This window comes from Coloeus monedula, assembly GCF_965178545.1.
Source record: "Coloeus monedula genome assembly, chromosome: 9".
Classification (NCBI taxonomy): Eukaryota; Metazoa; Chordata; class Aves; order Passeriformes; family Corvidae; genus Coloeus; species Coloeus monedula.
In genome coordinates, this window is record NC_138789.1 from 27,391,357 (window position 1) to 27,412,818 (window position 21,462).

Sequence of the window (21,462 nt, forward strand, 5' to 3'; positions counted from 1 at the left end):
GGGGATGCAGGGTGATGGAGCAGGAGTGACCTGGGGGCACGGCAGAGCGCTGCAGCAGTGTGAGGCATCGTGTGGTTTGTGTTTTTGGGAGAAAACTGCAGCCCTGCAGCATCTGCTGGCCCTCAGGAGGGCATGGACAGCAGGACTGGGCAGCTTGGAGCATCCCTGGAGCGCCCATCTCCACTGCCTCATCCCACAGAGCAGCAGGCACCTGATGGTGACTGTCCTTACCAGCCTTTCCTAGAGCCCTTTCTTTGCCCTCCCCATGAAATGCACCTCCCCAAGACCAATTCAGCAATCAATCACCATTTTTCTTAATCCCTTCAAAAAAAAAAAAAAAAAAAAGGGGGGAACTACTCCCTGCTCTGAGCAACCTTCCAACCTGCAGCTTCTTTGCATGAAAACACCTTGGAGCTCTCGGCTGCTAATTCCTGCATGGAGGCAAATCATTTGGAGAGGCAGATCTGGGACCTTGGGAGCAGCAGGGCTCTGTGCTGGCTGCTGGCAGAGCCCATCACTGCCTTCCTGCCCAGGATGATGCAGGGAACAAAGCCCCACCTAAGGACCACGGCTGCCTTCCCTGGGCCCCTGCCATCCAGGGCTGCTGGAGGATGGAGCAGGGAAACATCCCTAAAATGCCCAGAAGCTTTTGGAAAAGAAAAGGCCATGAAGACAGCTGGGGATTTACAGGCCAACACTCCAGGTTGGGTGTGGGCACCTTCTCCAGTGTGCTGCCATCATGAGAAGGTTTAAGGACCTGATTTTATGGATGCCTAAATAAATACATGGAGCTAATACATCACAATACAGGGTATATTTATCTGCTCTGCAGAAGTGGGATGGAATTAGTCGGCGGTGTCTCTCGCAAGGCCAGCCCCGCTGTAATTCATGCCCCGAGGCGCCCAGCCGAGGGGAGGAGGAGGAGTTCTGCAGGCAACATTATTGATGGGCTACTCCCAGAAGCTTTTAATTAATTTTCAGAGCACTCCTTGCAGTGGATTAGGCAGCTCCTTCAAAGCCTCCCTCCACCCACTGCTGCCCGTGCTCCTGTGCAGGGTCTGGGGCAGCGGGGTGAGCCTGGGGCCCCCTGCTCCTCCGAGCCCCCAGGCTTTTGGTTAAACAGTGCAGAAGCTGCTGCTGTTTTTAAACAGGGGGCTTCTCCCGGCCAAGAGGCCTCTTTGGTGGCCACAGCGTGGGCAGGTGTATTTGTCAGGGCTTTTCTCTTCCCCTTTTTATTGATTTTCTGCTTGTTCCTGCTGCCGGGGGTCAGTCGGGGCGTTGGCTGGACTTTGCCAAAAGTCCACCCAAGCCGGCTGGTTCCGAGGTGCTGACGCAGTGCCCTGCCCCTGAGATATGAGGGGTTTGAACACTGGGGTTACAGCCCAGCCGGGTGTGTGGTGGTGAGGCTGGAATGGGGCTGTGCCAGCTCCAAAGCCTTCCCTGAGTAAGCAGATTGTGAACCTGAACTGCATTTGTCCTGCGAGCAGCAAGGTGACAGCAGCAACCACAGCTCAGCGCCGAATCCGGGGGTGACCTGGCTGACATGGAGGGACCTGTCCCCATCCAGGACGCCATGGCAGGTGACACGCAGCCCTCCAACACCATCAAACTGCTGCACCTGCTTTTCCTCTCCACCTCCTGGGGAATGCAGGTCTGGGTGACCTTTGTGGCCGGTAGGTTGGGCTCTGTTGTGCTCTCTGCCCGGGGGGTGGCACAGGGGAGGGGGCTTTGCCCCAGGACTTACCTGCTGTCCCCCTCGCAGGGTTTGTGATGAGCAGGCACCTCCCTCGCCACACCTTCGGCTCCATCCAGCGTGAGCTCTTCCCCTACTACTTCCACATCAGCTCCACCTGTGCCTTCCTCAACCTGACCCTGTTTGCCATGTCCCACCCCAGCGAGCGGCTCGGCGAGGAGCACACGACCCAGGTAGCCCCCTCTTTCAAACAGGAGCTGCCCACAGCCCAAACCCCTTCCTCTGCTCCACTCAGGCTGGCTTGCCCACGATGGAGACCCACGCACGGCTCAGGGCAGAAGCAGCCCGTTAGCACCCAGATTGCAGCGAGCCAGGGGGGCTGCGGGAGAAATTTAACCCACCACACGTGCGAGGTGCTCACAGCGGGCTTTGCTCCCTCGCAGATCATCGTCTTCCTCGTCTGCATCGCCGCTTCTGTGCTGAACACGCAGTGCTTCGGGCAGGTCACCTCCGACATCGTGGCCGAGCTGCACCTGGTGGAGCGCAGCCAGGGGCTGGGGCAGGAGGTGGGGCTGGCGGCCAGCGAGCCCCGCAGGCAGCTCCGAGCCTCCAACCCCAGCTACAGGCAGCTGGCCCGGCGCTTCGCCCTCTTCCACGCTCTGTCCTCCCTCTGCAACCTCTGCTGCATCGTGTGCAACGGGCTGAGCCTGTACCACCTGGCTGCCCGGCTCTCTGCCCTCTGAGGGCAGGACACTGCCAGGGGATGGCTGGCCAGAGCCCACCCCCTGCTGCCTTGCTGTAAAACAATCCTGAGCTTTGGACATTAAACTGCAGCATCCTCAGGTGGAGATACTCTCGCTGTATTTGTGCACGGTGCAGAAATTTAGGGATAGCGAAATGGAAATGTTTTCTCTAGAGCTGTCTGCAGCCGGCCTCCATGATGGAAGCAGGAGTGTTTTATGGCTGAACAGCTTTCTAATGCCCTGTGCATTAGCTGTGTCTAAAGCTGCAGCGTATTCCGGCAGTCACAGAGAGACTGCAGAAGAGAAAGAAATGAGAGATTGAGAATTACTTCTAATTAAAAGCCAAAAGCTAATACAGAAGCGCAGAAGGCCCTGGATGTTGGCTGTACCAGTTAATGTAATGGATAAGGTTGTTATGTTGGGGTTTACAATCAGTGTGTGTCATTCTCTTGTATTTCACAGTCAGACAAAATGTTGTCTCATTCATTAGGCAGAAGTCAGCCTAGTTAAAATAGCCATGTTTATTGCAGGTTCTGCAGGACAGCCACTAAGGTGTCAAAAGGGTCAGTCAAACACTGCTCCACACAAAGAGCTCTGCTGTACCCTGGCCAGCAGCAGAGCCAAGCAGTGACAAAACAGCAGCTGCTGAGTCCCAGGCAGGAACCTGACTGCATCCACCCCGCTGCAACAGGCAGGCACCTCCCCAGGCCACTGCTGTTAAACCTCAGCAATGACAGCCCACCTCCGAAGAAATGTGTGATTCTTCTCAGGTGAGGAAGTACATTCCCAGCTGCTGTTACTGCAACCACAGCCAGTGTTTGGCACTGCTTCAGGTTTATTTCAAAACCACATGCAGCCCATCATAGAGGAGACCTTCTGCAAGCCAGCTGGGTTTCCTTTTAAACAAATAATCCCCTCATGTTCTCCCCTTCGTTCTCCTATGCTGCTCCCCTGGAAGTTTCCCTGTGTGCCAAGATTATTTTCCTCCCCTGAAGAGTGCAAGGTATTTTTGTTCAAGCAGAAGTTTGCAGCCTGGAGCTGGGCTAACAAACAGCAGCCTCTTGCACAGAACTTGTTTCTTTCTTGCCCATTACAGTCGGTGCACCTTCTTGCCAGAGAAGTATTTCTTAGAGAAAGGAGAACGCTTGGCAAATACCAAAACTGTCGGGGTCCCAGCCTTTACAAAATACCTGTAAAGATTAAAAGGAGTCCTTGGCTTCCTTGTAGCTCACCCAGTGTCCTGCAAAGCAAGTGACTTCTGCCCAGCTCCATAAAGACTGACCTCCCAAAGGCTGGTGAGGAGCTTTTGTGCTGATTAGCAGAGCCTCTTGGAGCCAGGGCTAAGCACATCTGAGGAGTGTTTTATGAATCAACTCATCTCCCAACAGCTTCTTTTAATTAAAGCAGTTGCTATTCTCCCTCTGGAAGGAGGGTTCTTTTGCAACTGCCCTTGCAGCCTGAAATCTGAGGGCTTATGGACACTGCTGAGTTTTGTGGAGTGATGGAGATCCCACTCCCACTGCGACAGACCGAGCCCCCCACGCTGTGCAGCAGCTCCAGCCAGCTGCGAGATGGTGCAACTCAGCAGCACAGGCTGTACAGAAACTTTCTGGCTTCACAAACAGCAAATTCTTCTCTCTCAATAACAGCACAACACTTTAAAGGCAGTTTCAGAGGGGAACAGTGCTGCGTGCTGCGCCAGGGGCTGCTCATGCAGCAGTATGAACAGCGAGAGCATTGTTAACCTTCAACATGCTCTTTATAGGCTGCTGCCTGGTTTTCCTTTTTTTTTTTTTTTTTTTTTTTTTAAAGTAGTACTGTGTAGCTGGAATCTGGAATAGCCCTTCTGTGCTGCTCAGCTGTGCCCAGCTCCCTTTCCCATCTCCATCCAGTCCTGGAAAGAGTTGTTCATTTTTTTGGGGAAAAAAATATGTAAGTCGCTAAAGCCAGGCACAAAATCCTTGCAGCTTATACCTTCAAGAGGTAGGACTATTAAGTCAGAGAAGAGTTAGGACTATTTAACAACAAACTGGACTTAAAGCTCATAGTTTTTGCCTTTTTTTCCCCTGGACATGGACAGGTACAGCCTCACCTTTCGTGCTGCAGCACTTGTAGCAATGTGTGTTCTGGGTTCACCTCATACATTTCTTCTCTTTCTTCATCTTCAAAATAGAGCTGGAAAAGAATTTGGGGGATTTATTAAGGTACATGAAGGGAAGTACTACGCTGCTGAAAGCCCAGTAACAGCACACCATTATCAGCTGGGGGTTTATCAAACCTCTGTGGCTTGACCTGACTGTCGGATGCAAAATTCACTGAGGCAGAAATTGTGTGAATTCCAAGTTTTCCCTGTATAAACCAGCTTAGGTTCTCCTGGCAGTGGCAGCAGGAAGGCAAAATACACTGGCTGTTCCCATGCTTTACAGGCAATCAATCCAAATCTAAGGGCTGCTTTTTAACAGGTGAGATGCAGCAATGTTATGTGATAAACTGAGTGGGTCTGGAGGTATTTGAACAAAATAGAGTTGATTTAAGAGATTAAAATCCAGCAACAGTGCCTTAGACTGTAAATACACATAGGTTTTAACCTGGAAAAGTACACAGCCTCTGTCCTTCTGGACCTGTCTGCCCACTGTACACAGGGTTGTGCTGCTCCCTGGCATGGATGACACCGAAATGGAAAATGAAAAACACACATTCATATCCTTCTATGTACAATTTCAGAAAAACTCTCAGCCACAACCAACTCACAACCCAGCTTTGCTAAAGTGTGAAGAGAGATATATTGTCTTGACGTGATTACGTGCTTAAGTAGTTCCACTTTGTTCCAAAAATAAACTATTTTTTAAATAATATTTTCTTATTTGTATTGAGCAACTCCATGATGCAATTGAAAAACCAAGCAACCTATCAGCTTGATGGTCTAAATCTTAATTATTGTTACAAAGATGGAATCTAAGCAATATCTATAAATACCTTGTGTCAAACACAATGTAAGTGGAAGACAACTTTCATTTTCATAAGTGAATTCTGTCAGCACATGTGGGCAATGTTTGAGTTTATAAGTGAGGGTAGCTCTCTCTTGTTTCACATCTGTGCATGACAAGCAGATGCCAACACTTTCATACCCTCAGAGCTGTGCACCTTCTCACTCCAGAAATAAAAAAAACCCACAACACAACAACCCTGAAATTGAAGGAAAGTCAAACTTCTCACCTCAAGATTGTTGGGAAGGTATTTTTTTTCTAAATCCCAAGGAGGCAACTCAGCAAACATCACCATTAAATGATCAATAAACCTAAAAGCCAAAATACACTTGGTGAGCTTAGACACAAAGTGCTCAGCTTCAAGAACTTGTACAATTGCATTTGAATGATGGCAAAAATACATTAGCAAATTAAACAACAGACTTGGAAGTAAGTTTAGGTCACCAATAGTTCCTTCCCTTCAAACTCATCACTTTCCCAATGAATCCAAGGCCCTGTTGTAACTCAGGTTATTGGCTTCCAACTTGAGCACTGCAACAACAAATTATTTTTAACTCTGCATTTTCATACTGAAAAAGATGTCAAAATAAACACCCTGCATTTTGTCTAAAATGGATTTTCCTTCGACACAGTCCCATGCGTCACCGGATCAGAGCGATTAGAATATGTTTGTGTGTCAAAGGCTTCTTTATTTTGGTACTTGAGGAGTGTTGGAGGCCAGTTTGTTCTAAAAATCCATTTCCACTTCCTTTAGTCACAAAAAGGCACAGTGAACACTACCATAAAAGTACAACAACTTTACTAACCTGCTTGCACTGTAATTTTAAGTCCCAAACTTATTAATAGGTCTGAGGAATATGTCTTCCAACAAACAAAAAGTTACAAATTCCAAGTCTGTTTAACACTACAGGATCAGAAAATGAAGTTAACATCAAGGAGAGTGGAATTCCCAGCATGCCAGTGCCTCGCTTACAGTCTGAAAGGCCTGCAGCACTTCAGTCAGATCTGATGAAAGCCCTGAGGAGAACTTTGGGGTCACTGCTGGTTAGGAGAGGTCCCCTTTGGAAGCTTTTCATAATTTTTACATTTAATCTTTTTTTCGGAGACCCCATATTCGGAGGGCTTTGGAACAGCACCTTAATGAATCTCTAAAATCCACAGGTGTGGGTGGGTCACGGGTGTCCCTGGCCACTAATTAATTACTGGTCTGAGCTTGCACTGCAAGACCCTCAAATCACCCTGGCTAAATGTGTTTGTCTGCACTATAAATTTATGTAAATCACAGAACAATTTAGCTTGGAGAGGACCTCAGGAGGTCATCCAGTGCAGCCTCCTGCTCAAAAGCAGGGTCAGCTGTGCCATTAGAAATCTGGAACTGCTTCACCAGCATGGCAGTGTTTCACTTGCTGCCCGTTCTCACTTGCTCAAACAGCTCCTTTATGCCAGAACGCTGTGGGCAGTGCATTTACCTGGAGCTCTCATGAAAAGCCACAGTGAAATCTGTCTGCTCGTGCTCAGGGTACAGGAAGAGGACAGGCCAGTTCAGGTTGCCATCAGCATCTAAATGCACCTTTGCCCCCGTGGCACTGTCAGAGTGGAACCCATCTAAGGATATCTCAGCCAGGCCATCTGACACTTCCTCTTCTTCATCTGAAGGCTCAAGAACCAGCTTGATATTTCTTTCCTGGAGGGGAAGGAGGGAAAAAACAAAAAACCAACTGAAAATCAAAGAGTTATGGTGGGGAGAATAAGACCAAAAAATTAGCAGTCAGTAAAAGGTCAAATTATGTTGTTCTAATTAATGAGTCCGCTCCTAAACATGCCATCCAAAGCTCTCCCACAGTATCAGACTCAGGTGACTGGTCTTCTCAGTAGAATCCAGAACCTCAGCCAGATATCCAAACTCCTTATGAAACAAATGAGGAGAGGGGGGAATCCAGAGAAGCCCACACGTGGAGAGAAGAGCCTGAGAAAACTTGTGGAAAGGGATGCATTAAAATCCTTTTCTTTGGGGCCTAGCAGGCATCACTCCAGGGTGCAACTATGCACACCAGCTCCTGAGAACATCCAGTCTTTCAGAGAACTGAAGAAAGCTCCCTCTATTCCTTGGAAAGATAACAGCAGAAGAGATCTGACTGCATGCAAGAGCCCAAAATATTTTAATGTAGCCCAAACATTCACTGAGGAAGGAGAGGATACAGGACTGATTCCCTCCTCTACTCTACTGAATGGTTATCTTCTATTCTTCCACAGAATTAATGCCTGTGGGCAGCAAAGAAAGCCAGGTTCATTGGGCTGACATGATGCTACAGCCCAGCAGCCAGAGCACTCACAAAGCTCAGCCCATCTCCTAACACTGGGCCTGTATTTTGCATTAGTTGTTACCTGAAATACAGGAAGCTGGGAGCTGGGCTTAGAGCCATGCAGACAAGGAGAATCATAGTTTTAACTCATTTTTTTTGGCTTTAGCCCTCAAAAGCCAATGTATGAGAACCAACTTTTAGAGACAAATGAGAGAGCTCTTAAAAAAACCCCAAACCACACAAAAACAGCCCCTCTCAGTGACTCACCTTTATTGCTGCAAGCAAAATTTCCTTTTGACACTGCTCTTTCCTCTCCATCGCCTTTGCTTTCCTTGCATCCCGCTCCTGAATTCGCTACATGTAAGAAAAGGAGGCACCACGGTCACACAGAGCAAGCCAGTGCCCAGCACTGCTCTTCCCTGGCAACGGGTGGAGAAACCAGTTTGGATCCCCAGGCAGGTCCCCTCCAGCTCCTTCCCCTGCACATCCCAACACACAACACCTGGAACCACCACTCAGTCCTGTTTGGGGACATCACACTATGCAGAAACCTGGATGGAGCATTCTCCCTCCAAGGATCCCAAAGAGACAAGCACTACAGATGACAGGCTGCCTTAATATTTACCTTTAATTTGTCAGCTTTAGCTCTCATTTCCACAAGCTTTTTCTCTTTTGAGTCTATTTGCAAGCCTTCCTCACACCATGCTATCGCTTCCGAGAAATTCTTTAGCTCCATGTGACAGAGAGCTCCTGGAAGGATTAATATTGTAAGTTTCTAGTGTTGGGGTCAGTGTACAACTACTACACAAAGTGGTGCTTATAAAGACAGTGTTTGGCCTGGTGCTTTTGCACTAAACTTTTTTGTCTTGCGTGGTCATGTTCAACTAGAGACTTCCAGCAGGTAGGTTGAGAAGAAAATCTAAAATATTTTATCAGTTCTTGTATCACTTAGTCATAGAAATCAGCAGTATTATGCCAGAAGTGTCTGTTACAAACAAAATTTTATCACTGTAATTAACATTTCAGTATTTGTCTTGTTAAGAAAAAGGAAAGGGGGTTTTCTATGGAGTGGGAAAAAAGAACAGATCCCAAAAAGCAGTATTGTGGAAAACAGGAAAAGTTACGCTGTACTCTACAGAAACAGGTCCAGTGCCTCTGATAGATATAGGAGATGGAGAAAGAAAGCATATTTTGATTGAAAATGCAAAGCAAAAGGCAGAGCTCTGTTTTGGGGAGAAACAGCAATAACAAAACAAGTGATCTCTTCCAGTAACTGCTTTCCCTTTCTGAAACGAATTCCGTCCAGAAGCAAGTATGATGTCCACTCACAGTAATTTAGGGTTTATAAACACAATTATTAAACACACAGAAACATGCAAGGACACAAAGCAACATGTAACAACAGCCTGTTTCAGGGCTGGTAACAATAACAGCACAATCAGTAAAGTTAACATGAGCCAAGTGTTTGGGAAGGATGCCCCTTGTGCTCCATGCAGAAACACGAGCTTTAACTCTCACCTCTTATGATGGCTTTGAGATGGGTGGGCTTCAGCTTTTTGGCTTGGATGGCATCATTGAGAGCAGAACGGTAGTTACCTGTAAAGCAAGCAAAAGTGCTCAGAACCTTTCACTTGTATTTAAAATCCAACCAGATACCAAGGTGACAAAGTAGTTCATGCAGAGACCCCACAATTCACTGTTTCTCCAATCACAGTGAGGTGAGAGGAGGGTAAAAAAAGAGCAAATTAAGAGCAAGAGGTGAAAGGATGGGATCAATCATACACATGAGAGGTGAACAACATGGTGTGAGCAAAGCACCTCCCTACTACAACACATGGCAGCATTGAAAGGCCCAGAACACCTTCCCTGCTGTGTGGGCACTGTTGGTAGGATGGTGGTAGCTGTAAGAGAATCACAGAATTAATAAGGTTGGTAAACGACTCCATCATCAAGTAATGGTTTTAAACTAAAAGAGGGTACACTTACACTAGATACAAGGAAGAAATCTTTTATAGTGAGAGTGGTGAGGCACTGGCAGAAGTTGTCCAGAGAGGTGGTAGGAGCCCCATCCCTGGAAACATTCAAGGCCAGGTTGGACAGGGCTCTGAACAAACTTGTTTAGTTGAAGATGTCACTGCTCCTTGCAGAGGGGTTGGACCAGATGGCCTTTACAGATCCCTTCCAACCCAAACTATTCTATGATTCTAAAACCCACCGGTTTTGCCCTGTCCTGGAGCCAAGGCTCGAGCAGCAGGTAACAGCTGGAAGGAGCAGAGCACAAACCCTGCACTCAGCCAGATGCTGAAGTGAGCCAGCTCTTCAGGATTCAAGGAGTCTCCTTCCCATGAATAAGCTACTTACTCTGCCGTATCACAGAACCAAAACAAACAAAAAGGAAACCCCAAATGGGGGGGAAAAAAAGCAGCTCTGGAGCGCGGAGCCATGCTCCCGGGAGGTCAGAGGCCCCTTACCCAAGTGGAAATGTGCGGCCCCTCGGTTCGTGAGCAGCACCGCGTCCAGCTCGGCGTCCCCGCACCGCCTCCGCAGCCCCTCCGAGTAGGCGGCCACCGCTCTCCCGTAGTCCTTCTCCTTGAAGTACTCGTTCCCTTCGTTCTTGTACATCCTGGCCAGCTCTGCGGGGATGCAGCGGGGTTAGGGTGGGACAGGGATCCCCCGAGCCCCAGCCCGGCCGCTGCGCACCTGCGGGGCTCTGCTCCTCGTCGAACAGCAGCGACTGCAGGCAGGCGAGCTCGGGCTGCCGCGCCGCGTCGATCTCGGCCGGGCAGCGCTTCATGAACATGGGGATGGCCTCCAGCTCCTGCGGACGGACAGACGGACACACACAGCGCCCTGAGCTCGGCCCGCCCGGCCCCGCGTCCGGCCCCCCGCCTCACCTGCTCCCACGTGTCGGGGTGCAGCGCTCCCCGGTACCGCGGCGGCTCCGCGGCCCCGGACACGCCGTCCTGCTCGGCCTCCGCCATGCTCCCGCTGCTCCTCCCGCTGCTCCTCCCGCTGCCGTCCGGCCCCGCCTGCGACCGCCCCCACGGCATCAGGCCCGGCCCCGCTCCTTCCGATGAGCGCCGGCATGGCACCGGCCCCGGCATCCCACCGGCCCCAGCATGGCACCGGCACCGGCATCGCACCGGCACCGGCATCGCACCGGCCCCAGCATGGCACCGGCACCGGCATCGCACCGGCACCGGCATCGCACCGGCCCCGGCATCCCACCGGCCCCAGCATGGCACCGGCACCGGCATCGCACCGGCCCCGGCATCGCACCGGTCCCCTCCTCAATCCCAACCCCGTTCCTTCCCACCGGCCCCGGCATCTCACCAGCCCCGGCCCCACTCCTTCCGACCCACCGCCCCCACCTCAGCGGGGATATGAGGAAAATATTCTACATCAAAAGAGTTGTCAGGCATCGGAGCAGCCTGCTCAGGGAAGTGATGGTGTCACTGTCCCTGGAGAGATTTAACAGGCAGTGTACACGGCACCTGGGGACATGGGTTAGTGGTGGCCCTGGCAGCTCAGGTTAATGGTTGGACTCAGTGATCTTAAAGGCCTTTCCAAACTAAACTATTCTGTGATTTTATTACAGTGGCACCGTATTTGCTCATGATCTCTAGATCTCAGACCGAGGAGCTTTGGCACAGGGTAAGGTGACTCCCTGCAAGGAGCTCCCTGTCCAGTCAGTGCTGCTGGGATGGCAGCAAGCTGTTCCTCATGGGAGTCCCGGGGCCTGCCATGGCAAGCTTCCACCTTCATGGGACCTGGGTGTTCCCAAAGATGCAAACAGAGGAAAGTCGCCTTCCTTTATCTCTCTCTTAGAATCCTTCATGCTGAGAACTTGGCAGCCTCCTGTCCCCCTGTGCAGCCCTGGCTGTCCTGTGCTCTTGACAAGAGGCCATGACCAGTCTGTCCCTGCCAGGCAGTGAGGGGATGACCCTGCCAGTGCTCCCACAGCCACACGAGGCTACACGTGCTGGAAAAAGCAGCTTCCAGGGACCTGTACCCAGACAGAGGACAGTCCCTGGCTATGTGGGGAAATGTGGGCTTGTTCCAGCTCAACCTCAGCAGCTGGCAGACCTGCAGGACACCGTGGCTGGCTCTCACGTGAGCTGGATTTGCCTCTGCTCACCCAGAGCCATCGCGTGGGCTGAGATAAACTCAGTGCAGCAGAGACGACAGATTCAGAGATGAGGCATTTAAGGGACTTGCACTTTACTCAGCAACTCAATGACCCCTTCCTTGGTGAGATACAAAACCTCGCCGGCATTCTGATTCCAAACCTCAAAGACCGGGGGGTCCTCACAGACCCTCTTCCCAGCCACAACCACGTACGGATAGCCCAGCCTGCTGGCGTCCTTCAGCCTTTTGCCAATGGTCAGCTGGGTCCGGTCGTCCAGCACCGAGTCACCAGTGAGGTGGGGCAGTGCTTCGGCCAGGTCATCGTACACCCGCTCCAGCAGAGCCGCTCCCTCCTCCTCCTCCTTGCTGCCCCTCTTGGGGGGAATGAAGCAGACCTGGAAGGGCGCGATGAGGCTCGGCCAGCGGATGCTGTCCTCAGTGGAGAGCACCTCGATGGAGGCTGCCAGGATGCGAGTGACGCCCAGGCCGTAGCAGCCCATTTCTGCCAGCTGGGGTTTGTTCTCGGCAGAGGAGAAGACGGCGTTGGCAACGGAGGAGTACTTGGTACCCAGGTAAAACGTGTGCCCCACCTCAATCCCTTTGGTCTCGGTGAGTTTCTCGCCGCATGTGGGGCACGAGGTTTGCTCCCCGTTTAGCGTCTCCACGTTGGCCGCAAAATGTCCCTGAGGGCACAGCACCAGCCTGTCCTCGCCGATGTCTGCCGGGAGCTGGAACTCGTGGGACGTGGTGCCGCCGATGCTGCCCGTGGCCGCCTTCACCTTGACGAAGGGCAGGCCCAGGCGGGTGAAGAGGCTGCAGTAGGCGTCACACACCTGCTCGTAGGTGTGCCGAGCCGCCTCCTCGCAGGTGTCGAAGGTGTACATGTCCTTCATGTAGAACTCCCGGCTGCGCAGCAAACCGAAGCGGGGCTTGGGCTCATCCCGGAACTTCCTGGTGACCTGGTAGAGGCGCAGCGGGAGCTGCTTGTAGGACAGGCCACTCTGCGAGGCCACCAGCTCCGTCACCACCTCCTCGTGCGTGGGGCCCAGGCAGTAGCCGTGGTTGTGCCGATCCACCAGCCGGAAGAGCTCCGGTCCCATCTGGTCCCAGCGGCCGCTGGCACGCCACAGCTCTGCTGAGCACAGGCTGGGCAGGTTCAGCTTCTGCCCGCCCACGGCCTGCATCTCCTCGTCCATCACCTTGATCAGCTTCTCCATGGCGCGGACGGTGGGCGGCAGGTAGCAGTAGCAGCCAGGGCTGGTGGGGTGGATGAGCCCCCCTTGCAGCATCAGCCGCTGGCTGCGGCAGGTGGGCTCCCCTGGCCGGCCCTCGGACCCTGCCTGGCCGCCCATGGGCAGGGCCAGCGGCTGGAAGAGCTGCGAGAGCAGCAGGCGCCTGGCCCTGCCCGGGGTGCCGCCGTGCCGGGCTCTGATGCCGCGCTGGCGGGTGCCCAGCGCCGGGAGACGGCACCGCCTCAGCAAGGCCTCCATGGATGGAGAGGGCCCTGCGGAGAGAGAGCGGGACAGAGCAGGGGTCAGTGCTGACCGCACAGCGGGGGCACAGCACAGAGTCTGCAGCCACTCTGACACCCACACGTGTGCCCCAGAGCTCACACGTACCCGCACACGCCTGGGGGCACACACGTGAACACTCTCGGGACATACAGGCACCCCGACGTGGACATGTGAATGCTGCCCAGGCACACCTGCACACCTACACACGCACCCAGGTGTCCACGCCCGCACGGCTTCCAGGCACACCGGCACCCCAGCACACCTACGTGTGCTCACACACACCCGCACACCTTCGGGGACACACAGGCACCCGGACACGGACATGCAGGAACGCTGCACGGGCACACCTGCACACACGCATGGCTGCACATGCAGCTGGGTGCAACACATGGGAACACCTTCCGGGATACCCAGGTACCCCTGCACGGTCACGGGCACACGCGAATGCCGCAGGGGCGTACCTGAGCACACGCACACGGACCTGAGCACACACACACGGATCTGAGCACACGGGCCTGAGCACACACACACGGACCTGAGCACACACAGACGGGCCTGAGCACACACACACGGGCCTGAGCACACACAGACGGGCCTGAGCACACGGATCTGAGCACACACACACGGGCCTGAGCACACACAGACGGATCTGAGCACACGCACACGGATCTGAGCACACGCACTCTCGCGCGCACACGCACACCCTCACGCGCGCACACGCACACACTCGCGCGCGCACTTACACCCGCGGGGGCGCGCGCCCGGCCCCGCCGGCACGGCCAATGGGGAGCCCCTCCCTGTCACGTGGGCGGACACACGCGGACGCGGGCGGCGCGCGCCGCTCTCTATGGTTCCGCCAGGTGCAGCGGGCGCCACCTGCCGGCCAGGAGGAGTGTCCGCAGCGGTGGGGGGGGGGGGGTGGCACCGGGCCAGGGCTCACACAGGACTGGCACCGTCAGGATTCGGGAGTCCCTTCCTCATTAACAAGGGCTTGGAAAACTGAGAAGGTCCCGGTTCTTGGGAGAGACTGCTACCGTGGAACTTGCTGCCGTCCCACTGGCTCAGAGGGACAGGGACCATTTGTCCGTCCTGCCCTTGGAAGAATTGACCTTCATCACCTCAAACAGCACCTTCACCAGCTCCATCCTCCCCCTCTGGTGATGGCTTTGGACAGCTGGGTCACGTCCAGAGTGTGGTTATGGCAGACTGCCCTCAGCTCCGCAGGTGCCGACTGGGAATTCCTCATCTTTCTTAAGCCCCTGCTCATCTCAGCGTTTCTGTCTCCAGCCTCACCTGCCCAAAGCTGAGTCTGCAGGAGGCACCACAAGGTCTCAGTGGAGCCACACCACCCAGGTCAATGACCTGCTCAAAGCACTCGATGGCAAATGTTTTCTCTTTGTCCCTGAGGCACTGCAGTTTGGGAATGGCATCACCCAGGTCAAACTCCACAGCTTGGCCCAGGAGTTTCATCCACCAGCAACAGTTCTTGCACAGTGTCCACCCTTATGTAGTAGTAAAAAGTAGTAAATAGAGCCAGAACGGGACAAAATGGGTCCTTGAAAACAATGAGCCCATCTGCTTCCCCTTCCAGGCTCAGTCTTGGGGCAGCATGTCCCGAGTGGTCAGGGGCAGAACCACTCAGAGGGGGCTGAAGGAGGGCTGAGAGATCAAAAGCCTTCTGATCTCATTCCATCTTTCTTCACTCCAGTCTGGCAGACAGACATTGCCTCGCACCCAGTGACCACCTCCACACTGCACTTTTCAGCCTCCTCCCTCAGCTCAAAGGGAGTTAAACATCTCAGAGAGCAACTGTGAGCACATAGTAAAGTACTCCACTAGAGGAGGAGACAGCACTTCATTGAGGAGTTAAATAATCCTGTTTAAATATAGGGAAATAAGAATGAACCCTTGTTTTGTTTAAAAATGGGATTTGAAGAAATCTTCACAGTTCTTCTATAATGTGAAGTCCCCATGAGCACTCCTGTTTACAGAGGGCTGGAAATAGGCAAAAGCAAGGGATTAAAGAGCACATCTTTGATGCTCCAGGTTATCTGGAAGCATTAATGTCATTAAACAGGCGAGCCAGTTCTACAAGGTGACTCAACATCCTGTGTGCCCAGAGGGACCTGTGGGAGTCCTTCAGCAGCTCAGTGCTAGAGCTGGGATCTGGCCCAGGTTTCTTTGCCCTGCCAGACCAGCCTTCACTGGTTTTGTCAGGCAATTACTTCTCCCTGCGTGTTTGTCACTATTAGACAAGCACTGCAAACACTGTTTGGGAGAAGTGCTGTGGCTGTCTGGGAGGCGGGAGGAGCAGGATGAATCCTTGTGGGAAAGGAATTTGCTCACGCCTTGGACAGCCAGTGCTGCTTTGTGTCCTTCAGGACCTCCAGAGCCACACTGGAAATCCCTCTGTCCATCTCCTGCTTGCCCAGGAATTGTGAGATTTTCACCAGGCGGTTCAGGACGGGAGGGTTGTCTTCATTTCTGTTGTTGGAGCCAGAGAAGTGAAACACATTTCCACCAGTGACTTATTACCTGCTGTGCTGATCAAAGGGACAAAACCATCTTGGATTGATTCACTGGGGCAGTGTCTTAACCAGGAGGGTTTAAGGCTACACAGGAGACATGGTCTGTGGGGAAAGCTGATCTCTTATCAGCAGACAGGACTGAATGCAGGGCTCAGCTCAGGGGTTATGTGCCTGAAAGCCTGTCTGGGCTCCTTATTTTTTCCAGCTGTGTTGGGGGAACCTAATAAAGGTACTGCTGTCCCTGCAGCCTTTCACCAAACTGCTCACCCGCTGCTTTGCTGGGGCTGATTTACGGCATCGGGGCCAAACGTGTGGCCTGAGAGGGGCGTGCCCTGCACACGGTGAGACTGAGGGGCTCAGCTCCTGTCTGGGGCCTCCCTCCCTCTTTGCCCCGAGGGATTTCCGGGAGGAAAAAATGCCGAGGATGGGGAGGAGATAAATGAAAGATCAAGCAGGCAATAGCAGCTGCCTTGAATCAGTCCCTGGCACAGCACCAAAGAGATCAAGGGGTCAGTGTGAGAGTAGCCACTGGGGCGGTGGAAAATGGTTCTTCCCTTTCCAGCAGCATCCCCAGATAGCGCCAGGCCAGGGCTGGGGAAGAGAAGTCAAGGCAGGTGAGAGGCCAAGTCATTCAGTGGTCAAACCTCTCTCCATCCTGCAGAGGATCTGCAGTTTGGCCTTGGGGCTGGCACAGAGTGGTGGCACATCCCACCCGCCCGTGGACGTGCTCCTACACAGCTTGTGGGGTCCGTGACCCCACACTGCTGGCTCACACACTTGGCCCACAGATTTGAATCCCCTCCAGTGATATTATTGTAACTGCTGGACAATGTTTTTATGCCCAGGGGAGTGGTGGTTACAGGTCCTGCCTTTGATTTGTCCCTTGAGGAGTTGCTGGGGGATATAAAATTACTGCACACCCCCTGCACCCTGGCAGCTACCCAATGTGCAGGTGCTCCCTCCTAGGTAACCCTTGGGTACTTTCAGACAGCTCCTCCTGAGCAGACAACACTTTTTTTTCCCCTGCCATGACCCTGCTGTTTTCCAGCCCTGTCTGCACAGAGGAGGGGATATCCCCTAGGGAATGGAGATGCTGGGTGCCACGGTGATGGTTGCCATGGCAAGGGCTGCCACCATCCCCGCAGTCCTTGGGGACACAGGCAGCCAGGTGAGAGCTGGATGTGTGGGGAGAGCTGGACTTACTGATGTAGATCTTCTCATCTCCCAGCCTGGCTGTGGCTGCTGGGAAGCAGCTCCTTGCATAGGGAATGGTCCAGGACACCCAGCTCAAGCTGGGAGCAACTTGGGGTGGAAGCACGAGATGTGCTGAGCACCAACCACAGAGCACACACTGCCTGCAGGCAGGTGAGCCTGCCAGGAGCTCAGCAGTGACCACATTACCTCTACCTGCATCCTCAGGCCTTTGCCCTTTTCAAGGGATGCTTGGCCAACCCTTCCCATTAGTTTTGCTCTGTTTCACCTGCAAGCAAGCAGATGCACTTCATGGATGAGGGCAGCTGGGTTTGAGTCCTTTTAGGTGCTAGGAGCTCCTTGTATCCTCAAAAAAGTCATAGTCTGATGCTTAAAAGCCAGTTTATCCTCTAGCAGCATCAGCACAGCACAGAGCCAGTGCAGGTAGGAGCCCCTCCCTTAGTACCCATTCCTGGAGCTGTATTCATCTTGGCAGCTTCCCCACAGAGAACCAGAACAAAGCCTAAAGGGCTCAAAGCAGGCAGGGAAAGCTTTAGTCTGAAATAGTCCACCTTGGCTAGGGATGAACAGCAGGAATCCACATGGTTTCTCTCCTTTATCCAGCTGAGTGAGGAACAGGCAGCTTGAAAGAGGTCAAGACATCTTCGTAATTGGTGGGGAACTTTCGGATTACGCTTGAGTGGGGAGGTTGTGACACTGCTGCCCTTCACTGCAGCTGGCAGTAGGTGAGCGTGCTCAAGCCTGCAGAGATAATCGACTCTCTGTGGCCTGCTGTGGCCAGAACTGCTCCTGGAGGAGACTGGCTGGGCTCTCACTGGTTACTGTGTCCTCTCCTCCCTCCCCTGCAGTGTGGGCTCCCCTGGGTTAAGATGTGTCACTGTTGCTGTTATCACTCGCCGAGGTGAGTGGCTCTGATGCTGGCACAATCAGCCTGGTGCATGGGGCATTTCCCAAACTGGGGGAACCTCAGGAGCAGCCAGGAGCAGCCAGGAGCCTGCAATTCACATGGCAGGGGCTGACAGGACCTGGACAGGCCCAAGAGCAAAGGACAAGAGAAACTGCTGGAGTTGTACCATGCGTTCCCTGGGATAGATAGGGCTGACAGGAAGCATGACAGAGAGGATTCCCTGTCCTCTCTCTGCCTGGATGAACATGGTGACTTAAAGGAGGGGGGCAGTGACACTGCAACTGAGCAGTAATTAACTGTTTTCAGCTGGGATTTTAGAGAAGTTACATACATCAGAAGAGGATGCCAGATCCTGTACATCCTCCCAAGGAAGATGTGGTGGCACACGCAGCTCACTCAGGGTTAAACACATCCTTTCAAACTCTGCTGCTGCTTACAGGAGTTGCACATACCTGTTATGGGTGGTGTTACCACACCTGAGTCGCCCCAGGTCCACCACAACTTCACAGAGAACTGGGTCTGAAAAAGTGCTACCATAGCAAAGCAGAGCAGGGAATGAAAACCTGGAGGCAATGGAGAGAGTGAGATGAGCAGGAAGTGTCAGTAGCAACAAAGGCTGGCCATAAAAATGTACTGGGAGCACGCTGGTTCTCCTGGAGTTAAGTTTTATCAGGTCTCTTACAAGTGTTTAGACCAGACAGGAATAATTAAATCTAGGTGTAATTACATGTTAGTTGTGGCTGATTAAGTATGCTAATTAATCTGCAATTATCATTTGGTGGGGGGAGATAATGGAACACAGGTAAAACTGCAGTGATTTAAGGAAATCCTGACTATTGTTCCCAAGGAGGTCTCTGAAGGGAAATGCCTGAGCAGTGATGTGCATGAGGGAGGGCACAGAAATGCTGCTGGGACAACACAGGAGGGTTGTGAAATGCAGCCTAAGCCAAGGCCAGCACAGAGTGTGATCAAAGCAAGGCAGGGCTTTGGCACCTGAACTGCAGCTTCAGCAGAGCTGAGGCACTTGGCAGCCTGGCTTTCAGGAGAGAGCCTGGGAGCTTCTCCCTGGGAAAAGAGCACTGGGAGGTGTACCAGCTGTAATCGGGGAGGGGCAGGAACACCTCCCACTGAGCCTACAGAGCTGCCATGAAGGCATTTATCAAGGACACAGAAGACGTGGGTGTGAAACTCCTCAGGCTGAGCAGTGCACTAAGTCTTCCTCTCACGTTTGGCTGCTCATTCAAGGCAGGGATTAGATTTATTAGCATGAAATGAGAAGAATGAACTAACTACCCACTGTCAATGGGTAGCACCTAAATCCAAAATGGGGGTTTGTCCTCCTTGGACAAAATGGCAGAGGGAAAGAATGAGGGGGTGTGTAAAAAAATCGGGACAATTGGCATCATGAGCCTGTAAGGAGCTAGTGGGGCACAACTGAAGGGTTAAAGGCTCAGCTATGAGGTATTTCTTTTATTGCAGGTGTCTTGGGGCAAAGATAAGTGAAGGCTCACAGACTTCAAAGACATTCTTACAAACATCACCTCCCACCACCTCCCTCACAATGCCTTGGCTCTCTTACCCAGACTTTTCTCAGTAATCGCTGGCCATGTGGAACAGCACAAGAAGCACGAGAGAAATGATAAACAGCTGTTGAAAAGCAAGCAATCACTCATTAAAAGACACCCCTTGGAACAGTACACCGGCCAGAGCTTTATTTTCAATAGCCCATACAACCAAAAACCAAGAGCAACAGCAATGATGTGTGTGCATGTGTGTGACTGATACAGTGCAGTACCCAATCACGGCGTACAAAGTCTGCCAATAAATTAAGGAGTGAAAAAACAAACACAGTGCATACCTAAAGATCATCAGTACATAAGTGAAACACAGCCTAAGTAGAAGTATTTGCATATCCTCTAGCTGTTTTAACATTGCCCTTTCAAAGCTAACCAAACCATTCTTGCTCTGTGCAGACTATTATACAAGCACTGGGCTACATCGTAGCTTCACCCCAGGGACAATTCCCTCGTAGGGGCAGGAAGGCAGGTCACGCCCTGAGAATCAACACTTGCCTTCCTGTGTACCCCTGGTGCAACCAGGAGGCGTGGCAGACACTCCTGGATCACTGACACAGCTCCATGGCTCGGGCAGCACTGAGGACACTCTGCACTGGCTGTGTCTCCCCATGGAATGCTGCCCCTGCGCAGGGTTTGAGGGGGTACCTTACTTGCACACAGTGTGCATCACTGAGTTACAGCCCAAGCTTATTCCTGCTACTGCTTTATCATTGGTTTCATCTGGACCTTAAACATCCATCTATCAATAAATAAAATCATTGGTTTAGCAAGCATAATAAAATTACACCTCCCACTGGTAACTGTTTGAGAAGTTCTCCGGGTTACCCCCTACACAAGCCTCAAGAAAATGACTTTCTTTTCTCTCAGGCTCAGTAAGGTTTCAAGTAACAATTTTCAGTACCGCTTGGACAAGACACAGGCTTGGTTTGGAACCCTGATTCTGGCTACAGGGTCAAAACATTTCCACACTTCTACACTCAACTGTATCAAGTCCGTGACTGTGCCATTTTCACCTGCGAGCAGCAGAAGAGGGAACTAACAGTACTTGCTGTTATTTCCTCTCCAGGTGACTGAAACAGTCCTTTTACAAAGCCTATCAACCTAACCCAGCTAAAATGAAAAGCAAAAATGTCACTCGAGTCAGAACCGAAGCCTGTGTGTATCAGGATTCACATCAAGAGTTCTCATCCACAGCCAGTTGCTCTAACAAACCTCCTATAAACGCAGCCTTTACTTCCTTCTCCTACAGGCCAGGACAGAACAGTCTGAGATAAGCCATATCTTCCTCCAACTGAGTACTTATAAGGCACTAAAATTAAGCCACAACCAAAAAACCCCAAAAAACACAAACCCAAAAGAAACCCAAATAAACTGACCCACAAAGAAATTAAAATTTGGCTATATGAAATAGCAGCAATTTTTTTTTTTTTCAGTGGTCTAACAAAGCCAGAACATTGATACTTTGGGGCAAAAAACCAATGCACTGTTGGCCAACTACAAAATACCTAAAAACCTACATCCATTCGCACTCCATAATCAAAAATCAGTACAAATCTGATAGGCACAAGTAAAAAGCATCTTCTTCACACCTCAATGCTCAATTTTCCAGCAGAAGCCAGGGCTGGGGAGCTCAGCTGCCCTGCAGGACAAGCTGAGCAGCGCAGCACCACAACCATGCAGCCAGAGGATGATGGAATGTGGATGAGCCTCTGCAGAGCTGCTCTACAGGACACTGACTGGAGGCAAATGTTTTTAACAACATGATTAATTAGACAACGTGTTCAGCTTTGGCACCTATTTGTGAGCCCTCCCTCCCGTTCCAAGAAGTCGAGTTAAATACAGCTACAGTACACAGCTGGTGTAGCTCCAG

General features: G+C 52.0%; 3 protein-coding genes across 4 annotated transcripts; 1 reads left to right on the top strand and 2 right to left on the bottom strand.

Annotated features, from left to right (window-relative positions):
* The first annotated feature begins 68 nt into the window (after positions 1-68).
* TMEM205 (transmembrane protein 205) lies at positions 69-2,791 on the top strand. Of its 2 annotated transcripts, XM_082287261.1 has the most exons (3): positions 69-1,673; positions 1,763-1,926; positions 2,137-2,791. In XM_082287261.1, exons 1-3 carry the CDS (start codon positions 1,544-1,546, stop codon positions 2,434-2,436), a joined length of 594 nt encoding a protein of 197 aa, XP_082143387.1. In that variant the 5' UTR covers positions 69-1,543; the 3' UTR covers positions 2,437-2,791. The 2 variants fall into 2 exon arrangements, with proteins under 2 accessions (XP_082143387.1, XP_082143386.1); XM_082287260.1 differs by having other exon boundaries at positions 1,763-2,791.
* A 142-nt stretch (positions 2,792-2,933) lies between these two features.
* Positions 2,934-10,747, bottom strand: TTC4 (tetratricopeptide repeat domain 4). Its single transcript, XM_082287259.1, has 10 exons — positions 10,621-10,747; positions 10,427-10,544; positions 10,198-10,359; positions 9,245-9,322; positions 8,352-8,476; positions 7,994-8,080; positions 6,893-7,107; positions 5,653-5,734; positions 4,529-4,611; positions 2,934-3,626 (listed from the first exon to the last, which is right to left on the bottom strand). Exons 1-10 carry the CDS (start codon positions 10,705-10,707, stop codon positions 3,527-3,529), a joined length of 1,137 nt encoding a protein of 378 aa, XP_082143385.1. The 5' UTR covers positions 10,708-10,747; the 3' UTR covers positions 2,934-3,526.
* Positions 10,748-11,931: 1,184 nt separating this feature from the next.
* On the bottom strand, positions 11,932-14,173 carry PARS2 (prolyl-tRNA synthetase 2, mitochondrial; the record flags this gene model as incomplete). The annotated part of the gene is made up of 2 exons (XM_082287187.1): positions 14,112-14,173; positions 11,932-13,358 (listed from the first exon to the last, which is right to left on the bottom strand). Exon 2 carries the CDS (start codon positions 13,342-13,344, stop codon positions 11,932-11,934), a length of 1,413 nt encoding a protein of 470 aa, XP_082143313.1. The 5' UTR covers positions 13,345-13,358; positions 14,112-14,173.
* Positions 14,174-21,462: the final 7,289 nt, after the last annotated feature.

What these genes read in the sequence shown, in the direction of transcription:
- TMEM205 (XM_082287260.1), top strand. Translation starts at nt 1,544, where the DNA reads ATGGAGGGACCTGTCCCCATCCAGGACGCCATGGCAGGTGACACGCAG. An exon ending in CTGGGTGACCTTTGTGGCCG is followed by an intron (nt 1,674 to 1,762) that starts GTAGGTTGGGCT and finishes TCCCCCTCGCAG; the next exon opens with GGTTTGTGATGAGCAGGCAC.
- TTC4 (XM_082287259.1), bottom strand. Translation starts at nt 10,707, where the DNA reads ATGGCGGAGGCCGAGCAGGACGGCGTGTCCGGGGCCGCGGAGCCGCCG. An exon ending in TCTCAAAGCCATCATAAGAG is followed by an intron (nt 8,477 to 9,244) that starts GTGAGAGTTAAA and finishes TAATCCTTCCAG; the next exon opens with GAGCTCTCTGTCACATGGAG. An exon ending in ACCTTCCCAACAATCTTGAG is followed by an intron (nt 4,612 to 5,652) that starts GTGAGAAGTTTG and finishes ATTCTTTTCCAG; the next exon opens with CTCTATTTTGAAGATGAAGA.